The 13,679-nt window shown below is 42.9% G+C and overlaps 1 protein-coding gene across 3 annotated transcripts; it reads left to right on the top strand.

Moving 5' to 3' along the window:
• The first annotated feature begins 907 nt into the window (after positions 1-907).
• srpx (sushi-repeat containing protein X-linked) lies at positions 908-13,420 on the top strand. Of its 3 annotated transcripts, none has more exons than XM_040202324.2 (10): positions 908-1,256; positions 6,173-6,229; positions 7,554-7,742; positions 8,364-8,540; positions 9,794-9,920; positions 10,029-10,150; positions 10,444-10,623; positions 11,106-11,239; positions 12,139-12,260; positions 12,813-13,420. In XM_040202324.2, the coding sequence occupies exons 1-10, from the start codon at positions 1,196-1,198 to the stop codon at positions 12,994-12,996; spliced, it is 1,353 nt and encodes a 450-aa protein (XP_040058258.1). In that variant the 5' UTR covers positions 908-1,195; the 3' UTR covers positions 12,997-13,420. The 3 variants fall into 3 exon arrangements, with proteins under 3 accessions (XP_040058258.1, XP_077946398.1, XP_077946399.1); XM_078090273.1 differs by lacking the exon at positions 908-1,256 and adding an exon at positions 2,209-2,256; XM_078090272.1 differs by lacking the exon at positions 6,173-6,229 and having other exon boundaries at positions 1,049-1,256.
• The last annotated feature ends 259 nt before the right edge of the window (positions 13,421-13,679 follow it).

Consider the following 13,679-nt stretch of genomic DNA (forward strand, 5'->3'; position numbering starts at 1 on the left):
TAAAATGCACAAAATGAACCCCGTGAATGTAAGTATACAACCGTCAAAGACAATAAAACTAAACCCAGACAATATTCTTAATCATTGGCTGTAACACCACATCAAGGTAAAGCGATGATGAGGACAACGGACCTTTTGATCACCTGACCTCAAACATTTCAGCTAAACCGTCGGCTGAAGCCACATCAGCTCAGGAGATCACGGTCACTTCACCAAACGTCTCCACTTCCAGTTTTCTGACCAATCCAAAAACCCTTCAACACCTCCATGTGTGGACTCGCCCCCCCAATCAGCTTTACCACAGAGCCCGTCGCTCTTGCTGTGTTTCTGTGTTTGTTACTGTATAAAACTGATAATCAGGTGTAGGAGATGTTAATACAGAACACATTACTTATAGGGTTGCTATGGAACATTTATTGGTCACTATGGGAAACCACTTGGACCCAACTTCATGTAAAATGTTCACATCATTATAGAGTGAAACACGTAGTAAACTCATTTTAATCGCTCCACTGTGTTACTGCATGAGTTGTATAGGTGTAGTTAAGTTTGTGATATTTCACAGTATTTAATAGGCAGTTCACATCTTGGGTACTCAAGTAAAGCATAAGCAGCAAAGGAATGTCACGATCTTAAATGTGCTGAAATATCTCAAACAAAAGTACTGCAGTTGTGCAATTTTGACCTCTTGACTTTGTTTTTTTGTTTTCTTGACATAGTTTTAGGGATGTGTTGTATACTTTTGTCCACTGCATTTATCTGAAACAATAATAATACTAATAATAATGCAGTAACCAGTAGGTTACAAAATATCTATAGTAATACGACAACGTGAAATGATCCGGTCTGTACTTTTACTTAAGTTTTTATTTCAGGCCTCCAAGCCTTTCTACTTTTTCTCAAGTAAAGGATCTTTAAGTAATTCTTCCACCACTGAGTACACGTACCCCCGACTTGTCCTTGCAGCATGTAACTAGCATGCAAACACATTGGCCACTAAAGAGCACCAGAGGAGTCTAGCAGATCATTGTGTCCTGCGGGTGGGTTTCGTTGGCCTGGCGCCGGTCACCGGGCCCGGTCTCCGCTCGGAGAATCCTCCCCGGTGTCCGGGTCGGGAGCGAGAGGCGGGCCTTCGGGAAGCAGGAATGCGCTGCAAGTCTCCCTGCGCGAGCTTCCTCCTCCACACGCTGCCGACATGGACGCGTGGCCGCTGGTGCTCCTGTCCGTGCAGCTCTGCCTCTGCTCCGCGTACCAAGGTAAGGAGGTCACCGGCACCCCCCATTCGCCTCCCGGACGTCCCGAGCCACTTTCCCGGGGACCACGCACGGAGGAGGGGGGGCACCGAGGGACATAATCGAGCAGTTTTAGATCGTCCGGTGGGAGTGAATGGGATGGGGTTGATTTTTGGGGGGAGGTTAAATGAAACTCTTTGTGTTGGGTGAATGTTTTTTTCTTTGTTGCATTCGTCTGAGGCTCCTTGTCCTCTCAGCTGGGTTTTTGTCCTTCTCTTTGGTGAGCGGCGGGGGTGTTTCCGCGGAGGGGGAGGACAGCGGGGGGAGTGCCGTGTGCATCTGGGGGACGTTTCTCTGCACAGAGCTCAGTCTGTGGTCCCAGTGAAAGCCTTTGGAGTGTGCGAGCTGTGGAAGTTCTCAGAACGAGCTCTTCACCAACCGCAAAGGGGCTGTAGATCTGTAAAGTACTTTCAGTATTGAAGGATGAGTTGATCATTACACTAACCAGCAGTCATTTTGGTAATCAATTTATCTTTTTTAAAGTCTTTTTTTCAGCTAAATCCCCAGTTCTATATTTTCTCTGCTGTTTTGCTGTATTTTCTACCATTGTGAGTTTAGAATCTTTGGGTTTTGTAATGTTGGGTCGAACTCCAGGGTATTTGATGACTGACCCTTCCTCACCCTTTATTGACAATTCATTGATTAATGTGTTTGTAAAAGTCACACTGAGGAAAGGTATCCGATGTTAGAACATAGGGACTAGACTGATATCGCTGGTTAGACAAGCTGGGCCCGCATAGCCTGCAGAGAGGAGCTGAAAACACTTCAAAGCTCTGGATGGAACAATGTGTGTGTGTGTGTGTGTGTGTGTGTGGGCACAGTGGCAATGTGCCTGTAAATGGTTGGAGAGTGACTACTGTATGATCATACAGGCTGAAACATGAACACAAGGAGCAGAGCAGATTTACTCTGACGGACTAAAAACTGCCTGCTGAGCGGACAGCAGTCTCTGCTCTGTACTTGCGTGAGTGTGTGTTTATCAGGGGTTTATTTTACAGGGGTGTGTTTGCGTTCGGGTGGTCAATTAACCAGTTGAGTCGTCGAGCGTGCGCGCGTGTGCATGCTTCAAAGCTGACCGGCTGTGCTTCACAATGACTCCTTTTTCACCTTTTCAGCTCTTTTTTTTTTAAGTCTCCAAGCCTGGAATCCGTTCTACTTTGCTTCTTACTGTTAAAAAACCACTCAAGCAAGTAGTCATGAAAGTCAGATAACATTTTCCACCAGGATTCTTACGCTGAGTCAGGGAATATACATCCACACTCAGGGAGTTATTCGGGGAAATGCCATAAAGTTCCATCCCTGGAGAACAGCCCAGGGTTCAGTTGGGTCTGAGCCAGAAGTAAACCGGTACTTATCTACGTATCCATCTCAAGCAACATCAGTCTCCATGTGAGGCTTGATGTGTCTGCAGAGTGAGCTGATGATTGTTTGTCACTATCGAACCCTTTCAGGGACTTGGTCCATTTTTTATGCATATACAGTGCAGCTACAGCAGACAGATAAATGCTATATATTAATTAAGCAGCCCGATGTGTTGAGTTTATAACTCTACTGACTACTAAACACTTTTTAAATAAATCCTTTCCAATTAACTGTGCTAACCCTTATTATTAAATGTTGTGTCCCTCAGGAAATGTAACTCCTCGTCCTACGCAAGCAACACATTCAGAAATAAATCAGTTTTGATTTAAACTTATAAATACAAATATGGGTCATTACTACTTATCTACTGTGGTGAACCTCACTGACGTCCACAGTGCTATTGAAGATGAAAACAGCAGCAGCAGTTTGTTCCTCAAGGTCAGAAAAGGCTGACGTGTTTAAGAAAGCAGTTTGAGTGGCACATCATTAGTGTCACTCTGTAATCGCGGCATTTTGAATCCAGCGATTCAGGAATGGGATCCTATTTTATTTTCTGCTCCCTTCGGCTCTGTTAGCGACTCACAGGGAATGAGCTGCCACATAATGACGGCTTGTGCTACAGAGCCGCAGATAAAAAAAAGCTAATTGGGCTATCGGCCCCTGTAATTCAAAGCTCCCAGAGGATTGTCAGGAAGATGGGCTTCATACGCTTAGTGCACAATTAACATTTTGACTTCCCTCTTGCTGAGATCCAATTTGAAGAAGATGAACAGAGAAGTGATGCTGGCTGCTGATCCCAACTCATCACCGGATCAAATTTTCTTTTCTTCACATTGTTTGAATCTGGAGTGCTTTTATCAACGGGGACTAACCAGGCGATGACAATTCAATCCAAATGCAGGGCTGCAGTCCAGTGTCATGTTTGTATTTCCAGCACCACCTGACTAGAAAGGTAACAGCAGCAACTGTTTAAATACGCGTGCCATTAAGGATTGGTCAAGGACATTTGCATTGTGCACCCTAAATCAAAATGTCTAATTCTCTCAACCCTGCCGAGTATATATGATGCACCTTTTCAAAGAGATGACCTCACACGGATTAAAGGTTTGAGTTTGGTTTAATCATGCACATTTTCTGCTTCATACTAGAACATATGCAGAGTCCACACTGCTCCGAGGATCCTCCCATGTCTCTTGTTGTCTTGGTTACTTTAATGAGAAGGAAGTCCAAAAGAAACAGTTCAAGATGACTAATAATAAACAAGGGCTAAATCATCTTGCATGTTATTGTGTTATTGTTGATATAACAGCTGGTTATATCTACAGACAATTAGCTTGTGACAAAGGTCAAGCGACTTGCAACACAAGTTGAATTATACCTCTGTTCCATTTGATAATAACTGGAGGCCAGTGTGGCACAATTGATTTATTATAAGATATTTAGAACAGAGTTCAGGGCCCTTTTCCAATAACAGAGATATTTATTAAATCCTCCTGGGATTTATGCCTAATGCTACGGCCTTTGTTATTTTCTGCTTCCATTGATTTGGCTGAACTGAATTGGGACAAACTACCAGTTCCAAAGGGACGTAAATATGGATAACACAGTGGACAAAAACTCCTTAAAGGTTTGTAGTGTCATGTGGATTGATGTATCTCAGCAGAAACTCAGCATTCACTAAAACGCTTACACGTGTAAACAAAGAACAACGAACGACAGACAACTTCAGTCTCTGCTCCGGCAGACATTTTTCCACTCTATCTTTATGTTGCAAATATTTATTTTGCTGCTATGAATCCCTTTTATATGGTCTTTTGCGGACATACTTGTGCAGAACTGGTGGCACTAATAGAGCGTTTCCTGGGGGCGGCTCCACAGTTGCATGGTTTTAATGTCGAGCAGCAGAACAAACTATCCGCTTTGCATGAGCATTGACTTTATGCAGTTGGAACAGCAGGGATGAAATCAATGAAACAAAAACACGAGGGCTACATGCTTTATCGTTTCCTGTAAATCCATCGTACATGTGTAGGCAACTTAAACCCCGAGTACCAATGGTTGACTAAATACATTTAATGGTTGTTGTAGAAAAAGAGCACATTAGTAGTATCCGCAGCTTTATGGCAGGATTATGACTTTCTTGAGGGGATTTTTGCATTTGAAGAAAAAAGAGTGAGCTTATCCTCTCAGCCAATATCTTTCCGGATCCTTTTGGCTTTTGTATCTTGTTTCTTTGCATGGAATGGCAGCAATTTGTTACAGAACTCATTATTTTTCCGGCCCATGAAGCCCAGACTAATGTTCACTTTGAAAGAGACACACACACACACACACACACACACACACACACACACACACACACACACACACACACACACACACACAATCTCACACCTGTAATTCCTTTTCCATACCTTTCTCTGCCTCTCTTCCTTCCTCCATTAAGAAGCAGACGATGAAGTTTTCCCATTAGACTGCTACATCTGACTCACTCAGTATGTGGGTTTTCTCTGCACAATCTATGCTGTGTGAGCCGAGTGTTAAAACCCCAAATCCTGTGTCAGTGTGTGTGTGTGTGTGTGCTTGCGTGAGAGGGTTTGCATTAGAGGACTTTCAGGGTTTCAGTCCAGAGAACCTTTATTGAGAGTGATAGAAAAGCCACGATGAGGAACGGAGGGAACGGGAGGTGAGGTGGGCTCTTAGCATCGGCTTCAATGACCAGCATGCGGCTGGTATGTGAAGCTGAAGGAGGCTTGAACACTCCTCTCCTGAAGACACGGAACAGAGGACACATTCACTCTGGGCTTCATAACATCCCGGACCAAAACACCCTTCCCCCTACTTTAACCCCTTCCTCACACATTCCCTCTTTACGCTGCATTTCTACTGCTTCCTCACTCATCCCTCTGTCCTCTTCTCTCAAATAATCCTGCTTGCTCATTGCGATTCCCCTCACGTTTGTCTTCTAGGACTATCACTCAAGTGTGTCCTCCACCAGCTCCGCAGCCACCACTGAGAAATATTTTGGTTCCCCCTGAATGCTTCCATTTTATGTTTGCAATGTAATTTCTCTGTCTGAGTCATCTGTTCACTGGTGAAGTTTGATTAAAATGGTAAGTGTGATCAATGGAGCTGTTTTGGAACCAAAGCTTTAAAAATGGTTCCACTCCCTCCGTTTTTTAACAAATGCAATGGAAAAAATGAAGAAGAAGAAAAAAGCAATACTGGATTAATAGGAATGAATGTGTGTGTTAAACAGATTCATTTTTCCAAACCAGGTGGGATCTTTTGTGATGTATTACTTGTGCATGCTGCCCGTGCAAAAGATCCAGATGTCCCCTCTGGTTCAGCTGAAAAGTTAAGCAATATTTGTAAGCCGGTATAAGTGCTGTTTGCCATGACGAAAAGAGGCAAAGAGGTCAAACCAGGACAACGCTTTCAAACATTGCTTAACGTCGTGCATGCGGCTCTCGATTGCTGTATTAGTGGCTTTTTTTCTTCTCTTCTTCCATCCCCAGGGTCAGGACACTACCCAAACGGAGACGATGAGGACTGGTATTCTCGGAGACACACAGGTGAATACATGCTCAGTCGAACACGGCCAACACATTTGAAACACACGCCACAATACGAAGCCATGAGAATGTCCTCATCGTTGTAGAAAACGATGGACAATGGATGAATAAATAAGAGATAAACCATAAACTATTAGGTCCAAACCCCTCTGACCTGTGAGTCAACCCAATGGTCAATAGTCTTTTATGTCTTTATTGGGAGGCAAAAGGGAGGTATTTTTATACAATAGCCTACTTTTCTGATCGAATAGTTGGATTATATCCTTATAATTGCAGCTGAACCATTAACACAGAAATATAGGATTAGAATTAGAAGTATGTCTTTTCTCAGAATTAGAAGGAATCTTTAAAAAAAAGTCAAAGTAGCGTCCCGATTCAGATTCGGGGTCAGTAATACGCGGAACATTGTTGTCCAGGCCAAATCAAACTGCGTAAAAGCACAAATGTAGTATTATTTTCTCTTACGCAACGGTTGTGGAAACTTTGCCAACACACAGACACAGAGAGAGAGAGAGAGAGAGAGAGAGGCTCACTGTGTAATGAAAACTCGTTTTTATTCCAGCTGGAAATCAGCCTAAAACGGTGCGGTTTCCCTTCAAGCGTGTGCATACGTGTGTGTTGATCCGAGTGCCAGTCCTCAGCCACAAGGAAATAAATAGCAGATTTTGATTAAATTTGTAGCCACCCATCACCCATACTTTGAATATAACAACGAATCTTTGTCATAGGTCTTTTAGAGACGGACAGAGGTGTCCACCAAGAGAAGAGCAAAGTTGAAGGCAAATTAAATCATCATGAGTATTTAAGGACTGGTCTTTATATTTTACACACAGACGCCACATCTGTATCAAACTCCTTATTTAACTTTTGCAATAAGGCCGTAATTGTCAGTGAAACATCTGCGGTCCGCGTGGTAATGCCATGTTTTGACGGACTACAGTAGCACAACCAGTGTGAAAGAAAAGAGCTAAACTCCCAACACGACTGTGGATGTGGAGGTTTTCTCCCTCTATCACTCACAAACCTTAAAACTAAGTGCCTTCTTTCCCTCAATTGAGATGATCTTCTCTGGCTCTGACACGGTTGGATAATGAGATTGCAGATAAGGTAAAAAAGAAACCCTCCGTATCAGTTTGAACTCAAATGATGGGACGGTTTTCAAACATTTTTCCAACTTAGAAAGTCTTTCTGGGCTTTTATAGTCATCAGGTAAGAGCTTATTATCAAACACTGATAATCTTTCTCTCCAAATCTTGCAGAAAAACACAATGGCCTCGATGCTGTCAAGGACAAGTCATTGCAGCTGTCTTCCTCTGTTTTTTAGGGAGCCCGTGGTGTGCGCCCATTAAGGTGAAGCACGGGGACGTGAGCTGTCGTACGCCCAGAGGAGAGAACTACAGGAACGTGATGGGGACTCGCTGCAAAATCCGCTGTAAGCAGGGATACGAGTCCCAGAGCTCAGAGGTGGTGTGTATGGCCAGCAAGCACTGGTCCTCCAGCTACGCCTGCCAAGGTAAAAACATCCACACATCCATATATACACTCATGGACGGTTCTCATGTTACATTCTAGGTTTGGGGATTCCTGATTGTAATGAGTCCACTTTCTGACCTTCTCTACAGCCGCGAACCACAGCTGACTGTCTTCATCAGAGGAGTTTTTTTGTCCTAAATTAAAACTGCCTTGATGTTCAGTAATTTAAAAATTGGTTTACAACAAATTTGTAAATGACTGCATTGATGATTGAATCTCATGTACCGGGTGTCTATTCTCTGCAGGGTGTAAAAGTGTTTTTGAAAATAGTATTTGCACCGTGGCCCACTAAATCACTCCGTGGAAGGTTATGGCTAATATTGCTACTACTGCTACTACCTCTACTATTAGCACTGCTGATCTAGAGTCAGATCAGGTTAAGGGGTTCTCCTCTTGCTTTTTTTCCTTCTGGATAGCTGCGTAATTCAAACATTTAATCCAATAGCATCAGTGACGATAGTTGTAACAAAAGACCAAGATGCGCCAGTTTTGTGTATTATTAGATACCGGATATGCACCAGATGCATTGTATTTACCTGAAGCGTATTGAGAAAATCATCCCTTTACAAGCCCTTCAACACTGAGTGCTTTTCTCTGACAGAGATCCGCTGCGCTAAGCTCGACATGCCCGTTAATGGCGGCTACAAGTGCTCGGACGGCTCCTACTTCAACTCGCGCTGTGAGTTCTTCTGCTCGCCAGGATTTATTCTGATGGGGCAGAAGACGGCGACGTGCCAGTACCGCAAGACATGGAGTGCTGGAGTCCCTACGTGTGTTGGTAAGACTGTGTGTGTTGTGATTTTGTGCGTTATTTTATTTCACAAGACCCCTGGGCCGCCAAAACACATGTTACATGTAATTATTTGCCTATGGTTTAATGTGAGCTGCAGTCCACAATGTACTCCTCATAATATAAGGTTACTGTATATAATTGATGTTTGGAATAAAAAGTCCAAGCCTCTTGACTTGTGCATGTAATCAGACACACAACGGGACATGTGGTTTGTCTCTCGTCACCAGAAAATGATAAATGTTTTTCATGCTTTTGCATCTGCAGTCTGATGCTGAAAATGGCCAAAGCTGGGATTTGAGACCTGCACTTACAGGGGATTGTAGAATTGGTTGAATGGCCTTGTGTCCTCGGTAACGGTGGACAATCACACCGCACCTCAGCTATTAAAACCATACCCGCTTTTTGTAGAGAAATCCAGTTCATCAACAGTGATAATGATTCACTTTACTTATTTTGACCCTGAAAGCCAATCTTTGGCCAGATCCCTTCTAATGCAAAACTTTTCACAGAAGTGTTCTCATGTTGTCTCAAATCATCATGCTTTTAATGCTCGCGGTGACTGAAAAGTACGGGTGTTTTGTAGGATCGATGTGCGTGGTTGTGTTTAATGGTGCTAATTTAAGCTGCAATAGTTTTGGCCGGCACATTGGCCCACAGTAGCAAACCAATATCACCTCCAAGGCAACGGTAGTTATGGGTTACATGCATGCATTTCTCTACGCTGCAGTACACAAGGTTTTTTACGTGGACCACAAAATGAGGAGGATGGTGATTTTATTGTCTGGTCTCAGACAAAAGGATGAAGGATTAAATGTAAAATTCCCTGACTAAGTCTGCGAATTACCCCCATGTGCATATTTAAGATACACATCTAGTTTATGATGTGTATGTGTATGTGTATTAGTCAACTGGAAACAAGTAACCCGCTAACTGCTTTTGCAACCAACACAGAGGTGTAGTTTGCTTATTTATTAGCCACAGGTTATTAAGTGTTTTGATATAAGAAGGTGCTTTTTGTCAAACTGTCTGAAATCAAATAGTTTCATAAATGAGGAAAAATGCAGGTGGGAAATCTGCCAGCATAATCATTACTGACTGTAGTGCAAGGCTGGAAAAAAGTCACTTACTCTTCCTGACAAAGAGAATTCACATTTCCTATTCATTATTTTTCGCCCGTGTTGTTAGATATACAGTTCTATGTGATACTTAAAGAAGTCTCTCTCTTTCCTTCTCTATAGATGTGGAACCTCCAAAAATCAAGTGTCCCAATCTGAAGGATAAGTGGGCAGAACCAGCAAAACTGACGGCGAGGGTGACCTGGGACACACCCGAGGGCGTAGACACGGCCGACGGCATCCTCACAGAGTCAGTCTCACTTCAATGCACCAAGCCTGCTGTTTTCCTATTGGTGATTGTTGCACTCTGCACAGGTGGATCACTGTGAAAGATTAAAACACTGCCTGTCTTTTGCAGCGTTATCCTGAAAGGAAAACCTTCAAAGTCAAACTTCCCGGAGGGGCTCCATAAGATGTCCTACACCGTGTTTGACCGCGCAGGGAACAAAGGATCCTGTCGCTTCACAGTCCGAGTGCGAGGTGACCTAATAAAAGCCTTTTCTTCATTTTGTGGGGGAGGATTTTCGGTAACACTGTATTTTGTAGGGTGATTTTCAGGAAGCCTCCCAGAAAGTAACTTGGTCCTTAAATTGAGGAAAAAAATGCTGTTCTAATTATATTATATTTATTTATAGTGTTATAAGCCATATGTACTGTTGTAATTGCACAGTCAGTCAACTGATAACAATGATAGCAGTACAATAATACAATAAGAAAATAGGAAGAATAATTCCCTGATATTTTGAGTGAAAAGTGCCTCTCTGTGTCCGCAGTGCGCCGCTGCAGCGCTCTGTTTCCTCCAGACAACGGTTACATGAAGTGTGACAGTGACGCAGACAACTACGGCACCACCTGTGAGTTCACTTGCACCGGTGGCTACGAGCTTCGGGGCAGCGCTGCCAGAGTGTGTCAGTACGGACTCACCTGGTCTGGCACAGACACCACCTGTGCAGGTACATACTGCATGCAGATAGACACACACACACACACACACACACACATACTTACACAAACACTGCAATCTATTGTCTTTTATTTACTAGTAATCTAATGTGTTTCTTATTGTGTGAGTCAATTCGGGGAACAATTTCCATGTCTCATCCCGCAAGCTTTGACTCTGTTGACACAACAGTCTGGTGCTACATGTGCTAAACTGGGTCCACGTGAAAGAGAAAAGGACCCACCTGCACCATCCATCGATTCAAACTGATTCCGGAGGCCTATCTGTCAAATTTCAGTGAGAAAAATGATCAGATGGGAGAGAAAACTTTTTCCATACTAGAGTTGCAGCTTTCTTTGGGTGACATCTGCTCAACTGAATGAAATAATCAAATGATCAAAGCATCTCGCTGTGTTGAATATGATTTAGTATTCTCGTTGTCCTGTGCGTCATATCTTCTCCTATCACCTAATTGCACATTCTATGTCATCACAGCCATGAACATCAACGTGGGAGTGCGCACAGCTGCCGCACTGCTGGACCAGTTCTATGAGAAACGAAGGCTCCTCGTTATCTCGGCTCCAACTGCTGCCAATCATAATTACCGCTTCCAGATGACAAACCTACAGGTGAGGCGCAACTCACAGAGTGAACACGAGTTGCGTGTCGGTTAACCAGGACGGACGGAATAGGCGATGGAAGTCATCGCTGCAGTGATTCGCGTGTCCAAAAGGGCAGTAGATGCGTGTTTGATTTTCTCTCCACGCTTTACTGCGTAAGTAGGACAAAGCAGAGAGACAAATAGATAGGAAGGGGGGCTGGGTATGGCGTGTGTGTGTGTGTGTGTGTGGTGGTACAGAAAATGTCAAGACAATGATTAAATGATACTGACACTGGCTTTGATAAGGTTTATTCTGAGGCTGGATGTTTCCACGGTTTGTCACAAACCGTTAGCCGTGACCTTTCAAAGTTACGGGATGTCAGCTGAGACCTTGTTAAAAGTTTGCGAACAACCTGAGTGATCCGTCTGGGAATTTGTCTGCCTGTGAGTTGTTTTTTCTTATTCTGAGCAGAATTGATGCTCTATCTATAATTTATGGGTAAGTTGATCAAGGAGTCGGGTTTGGCTGCTATTTCATTCTATTGTAATGGATCTTTTGGTTTGGGGTTGTGGTTTGGACAGCAACTTTTCTAAGTCGTTTTTAATAGTTAGAATAAACTACCATTACCTTTAAAAGTTAAATTAAATTAAATTTTAAATTAAAATGAAAACTTAATATTATGTGTACTCCTTTTACCTTATCATACAACCCGGAATATGTGGACATGCAAATATAGTTAATTTCCAACTAAAGGTTCACACTCTGCACATAAGTTATTCTGACCAGTGAAGGCAAGTAAAATATAGGTGAACTTAAACAAATCAATATAAATGTATATGTCCTCAGTAAGACAGTATAGATAGAAATCAATAACTAAGCTATGAAAATGCTAAACATAACTTTATTTTTCCATATCTTCTTCTCAGCACGCTCAGTGTGGACTTGACCTGAGGCACGTTACAGTAATCGAGCTGGTTGGCACCTACCCAGCACAGATCGGACGGATTCGACACAGGCTGCTCCCTCCAGCACTGGCCCTGCAGCTCAGGTACACACACACACACACACACACACACACACACACACACACACACACACACACACAGCGGAATCAAAAGTAAAAGTACTCACTGTGCAGTAAAATGGTCCCCGTCAGTGTTTTTGGCCTCATATTACTGCTGCACGAATGTATACGGTGCATTTTCGTGCTGTAGTAGTAGATGGTAAAGGTTCTGCTGATGTTAATTTATCCATATGTTGATGTGTTGAATCTGCAGCCATGCATCAGATTCTATAAGATCAGCATATTTTTGTGCAGTAGCTGTTCTGTGAGATCCACATATTTTTAAAATAGAAACAGACCTGTTTTCAGCCTTGTGGTGATAGATTTTCCAGCTGATTCAAGAGATTTTTGTAGTTATTTTGTTTTGATGGAAATTTGTAAACTGCAAAGCATGAAGCTGTCTGACAGATGAAGAAGAGTAAAAACAACAATTTACTCAAGTAAATACAAGTACATAGAAGTTGTACTTAAGTGCAATACTTGAGTAAATGTACTTCTCCACCACTGCTGCTCACTGAGCTGATGTGCGTTTCCTAGGTTACTGCTTCAGATTCCTCAAAGGTCTTTCCAAATGGTGCTGGTAGATAAGCAGGGAATGGACAAGCAACGCTACCCGTTCCCGATTACAGCAGCTGAATTATTCACCACCGTCGACACCTTCCCCCTCCGCAAGGACGAGATGGTGCTGCAGCAGGAAGCGGGCCAGACCTGCCAATCATAGGACACGGACTGTCAGCCATCTTTGATCCTTCTCCTCCTCAGTCACAGCAGTCTCCTTCTTTTTATCCTCTCATGTCACACCTGCCTACCGGAACTCATCCGGTCCTGTTTGCAGAAGGTGTGAGTGTGATCTGAAGCATTACTGAAAGAGGTCACCAAATGGAATGGGTCACATAGTACTTTACAATCATATTGATTCCTGTGTCTTCTGTATCTGTATGTTTTATTATTATTGATATTTTCAAAGCAGAATGTTTTATTATTTTTTACAAAATGTTAATGAACCGGCGTCCCCACTTTTCCAGTCTAATATTTATACCTCACATCTTTTAATAATAATTTACACTCTTTGAAATAATGTGTGTGTTTTTTATGTATTTGGGACAGTGATGCTTTGATTAAAAGGTCTATCATTGATGATGTAATCCTCAGTGTGTCAATGTGAGTGCCAAAGACATGCATCGTCCTCTGAGGACAACTCAAACGAGAAATTGAAGAAGTGTACAAGGAAATCCAGGTGCGTCTGCAATCTCACTGCTAAATACCACTTAATCCTACACACACCTCCTTTAAATCATGTTCTTGCCCATGTGACCACATGCATCATTATTGGTCTCGCTCAACATTTTGAGAAATACTTGTATTAACGGTCTCAACCAACCAGCAGGAACTCCTTAGACGGTT

Source organism: Gasterosteus aculeatus, chromosome 16 (assembly GCF_964276395.1).
Source record: "Gasterosteus aculeatus chromosome 16, fGasAcu3.hap1.1, whole genome shotgun sequence".
Classification (NCBI taxonomy): Eukaryota; Metazoa; Chordata; class Actinopteri; order Perciformes; family Gasterosteidae; genus Gasterosteus; species Gasterosteus aculeatus.

What these genes read in the sequence shown, in the direction of transcription:
- srpx (XM_040202324.2), top strand. Translation starts at nt 1,196, where the DNA reads ATGGACGCGTGGCCGCTGGTGCTCCTGTCCGTGCAGCTCTGCCTCTGC. An exon ending in TGGAGTCCCTACGTGTGTTG is followed by an intron (nt 8,541 to 9,793) that starts GTAAGACTGTGT and finishes CCTTCTCTATAG; the next exon opens with ATGTGGAACCTCCAAAAATC. An exon ending in CTTCACAGTCCGAGTGCGAG is followed by an intron (nt 10,151 to 10,443) that starts GTGACCTAATAA and finishes CTGTGTCCGCAG; the next exon opens with TGCGCCGCTGCAGCGCTCTG.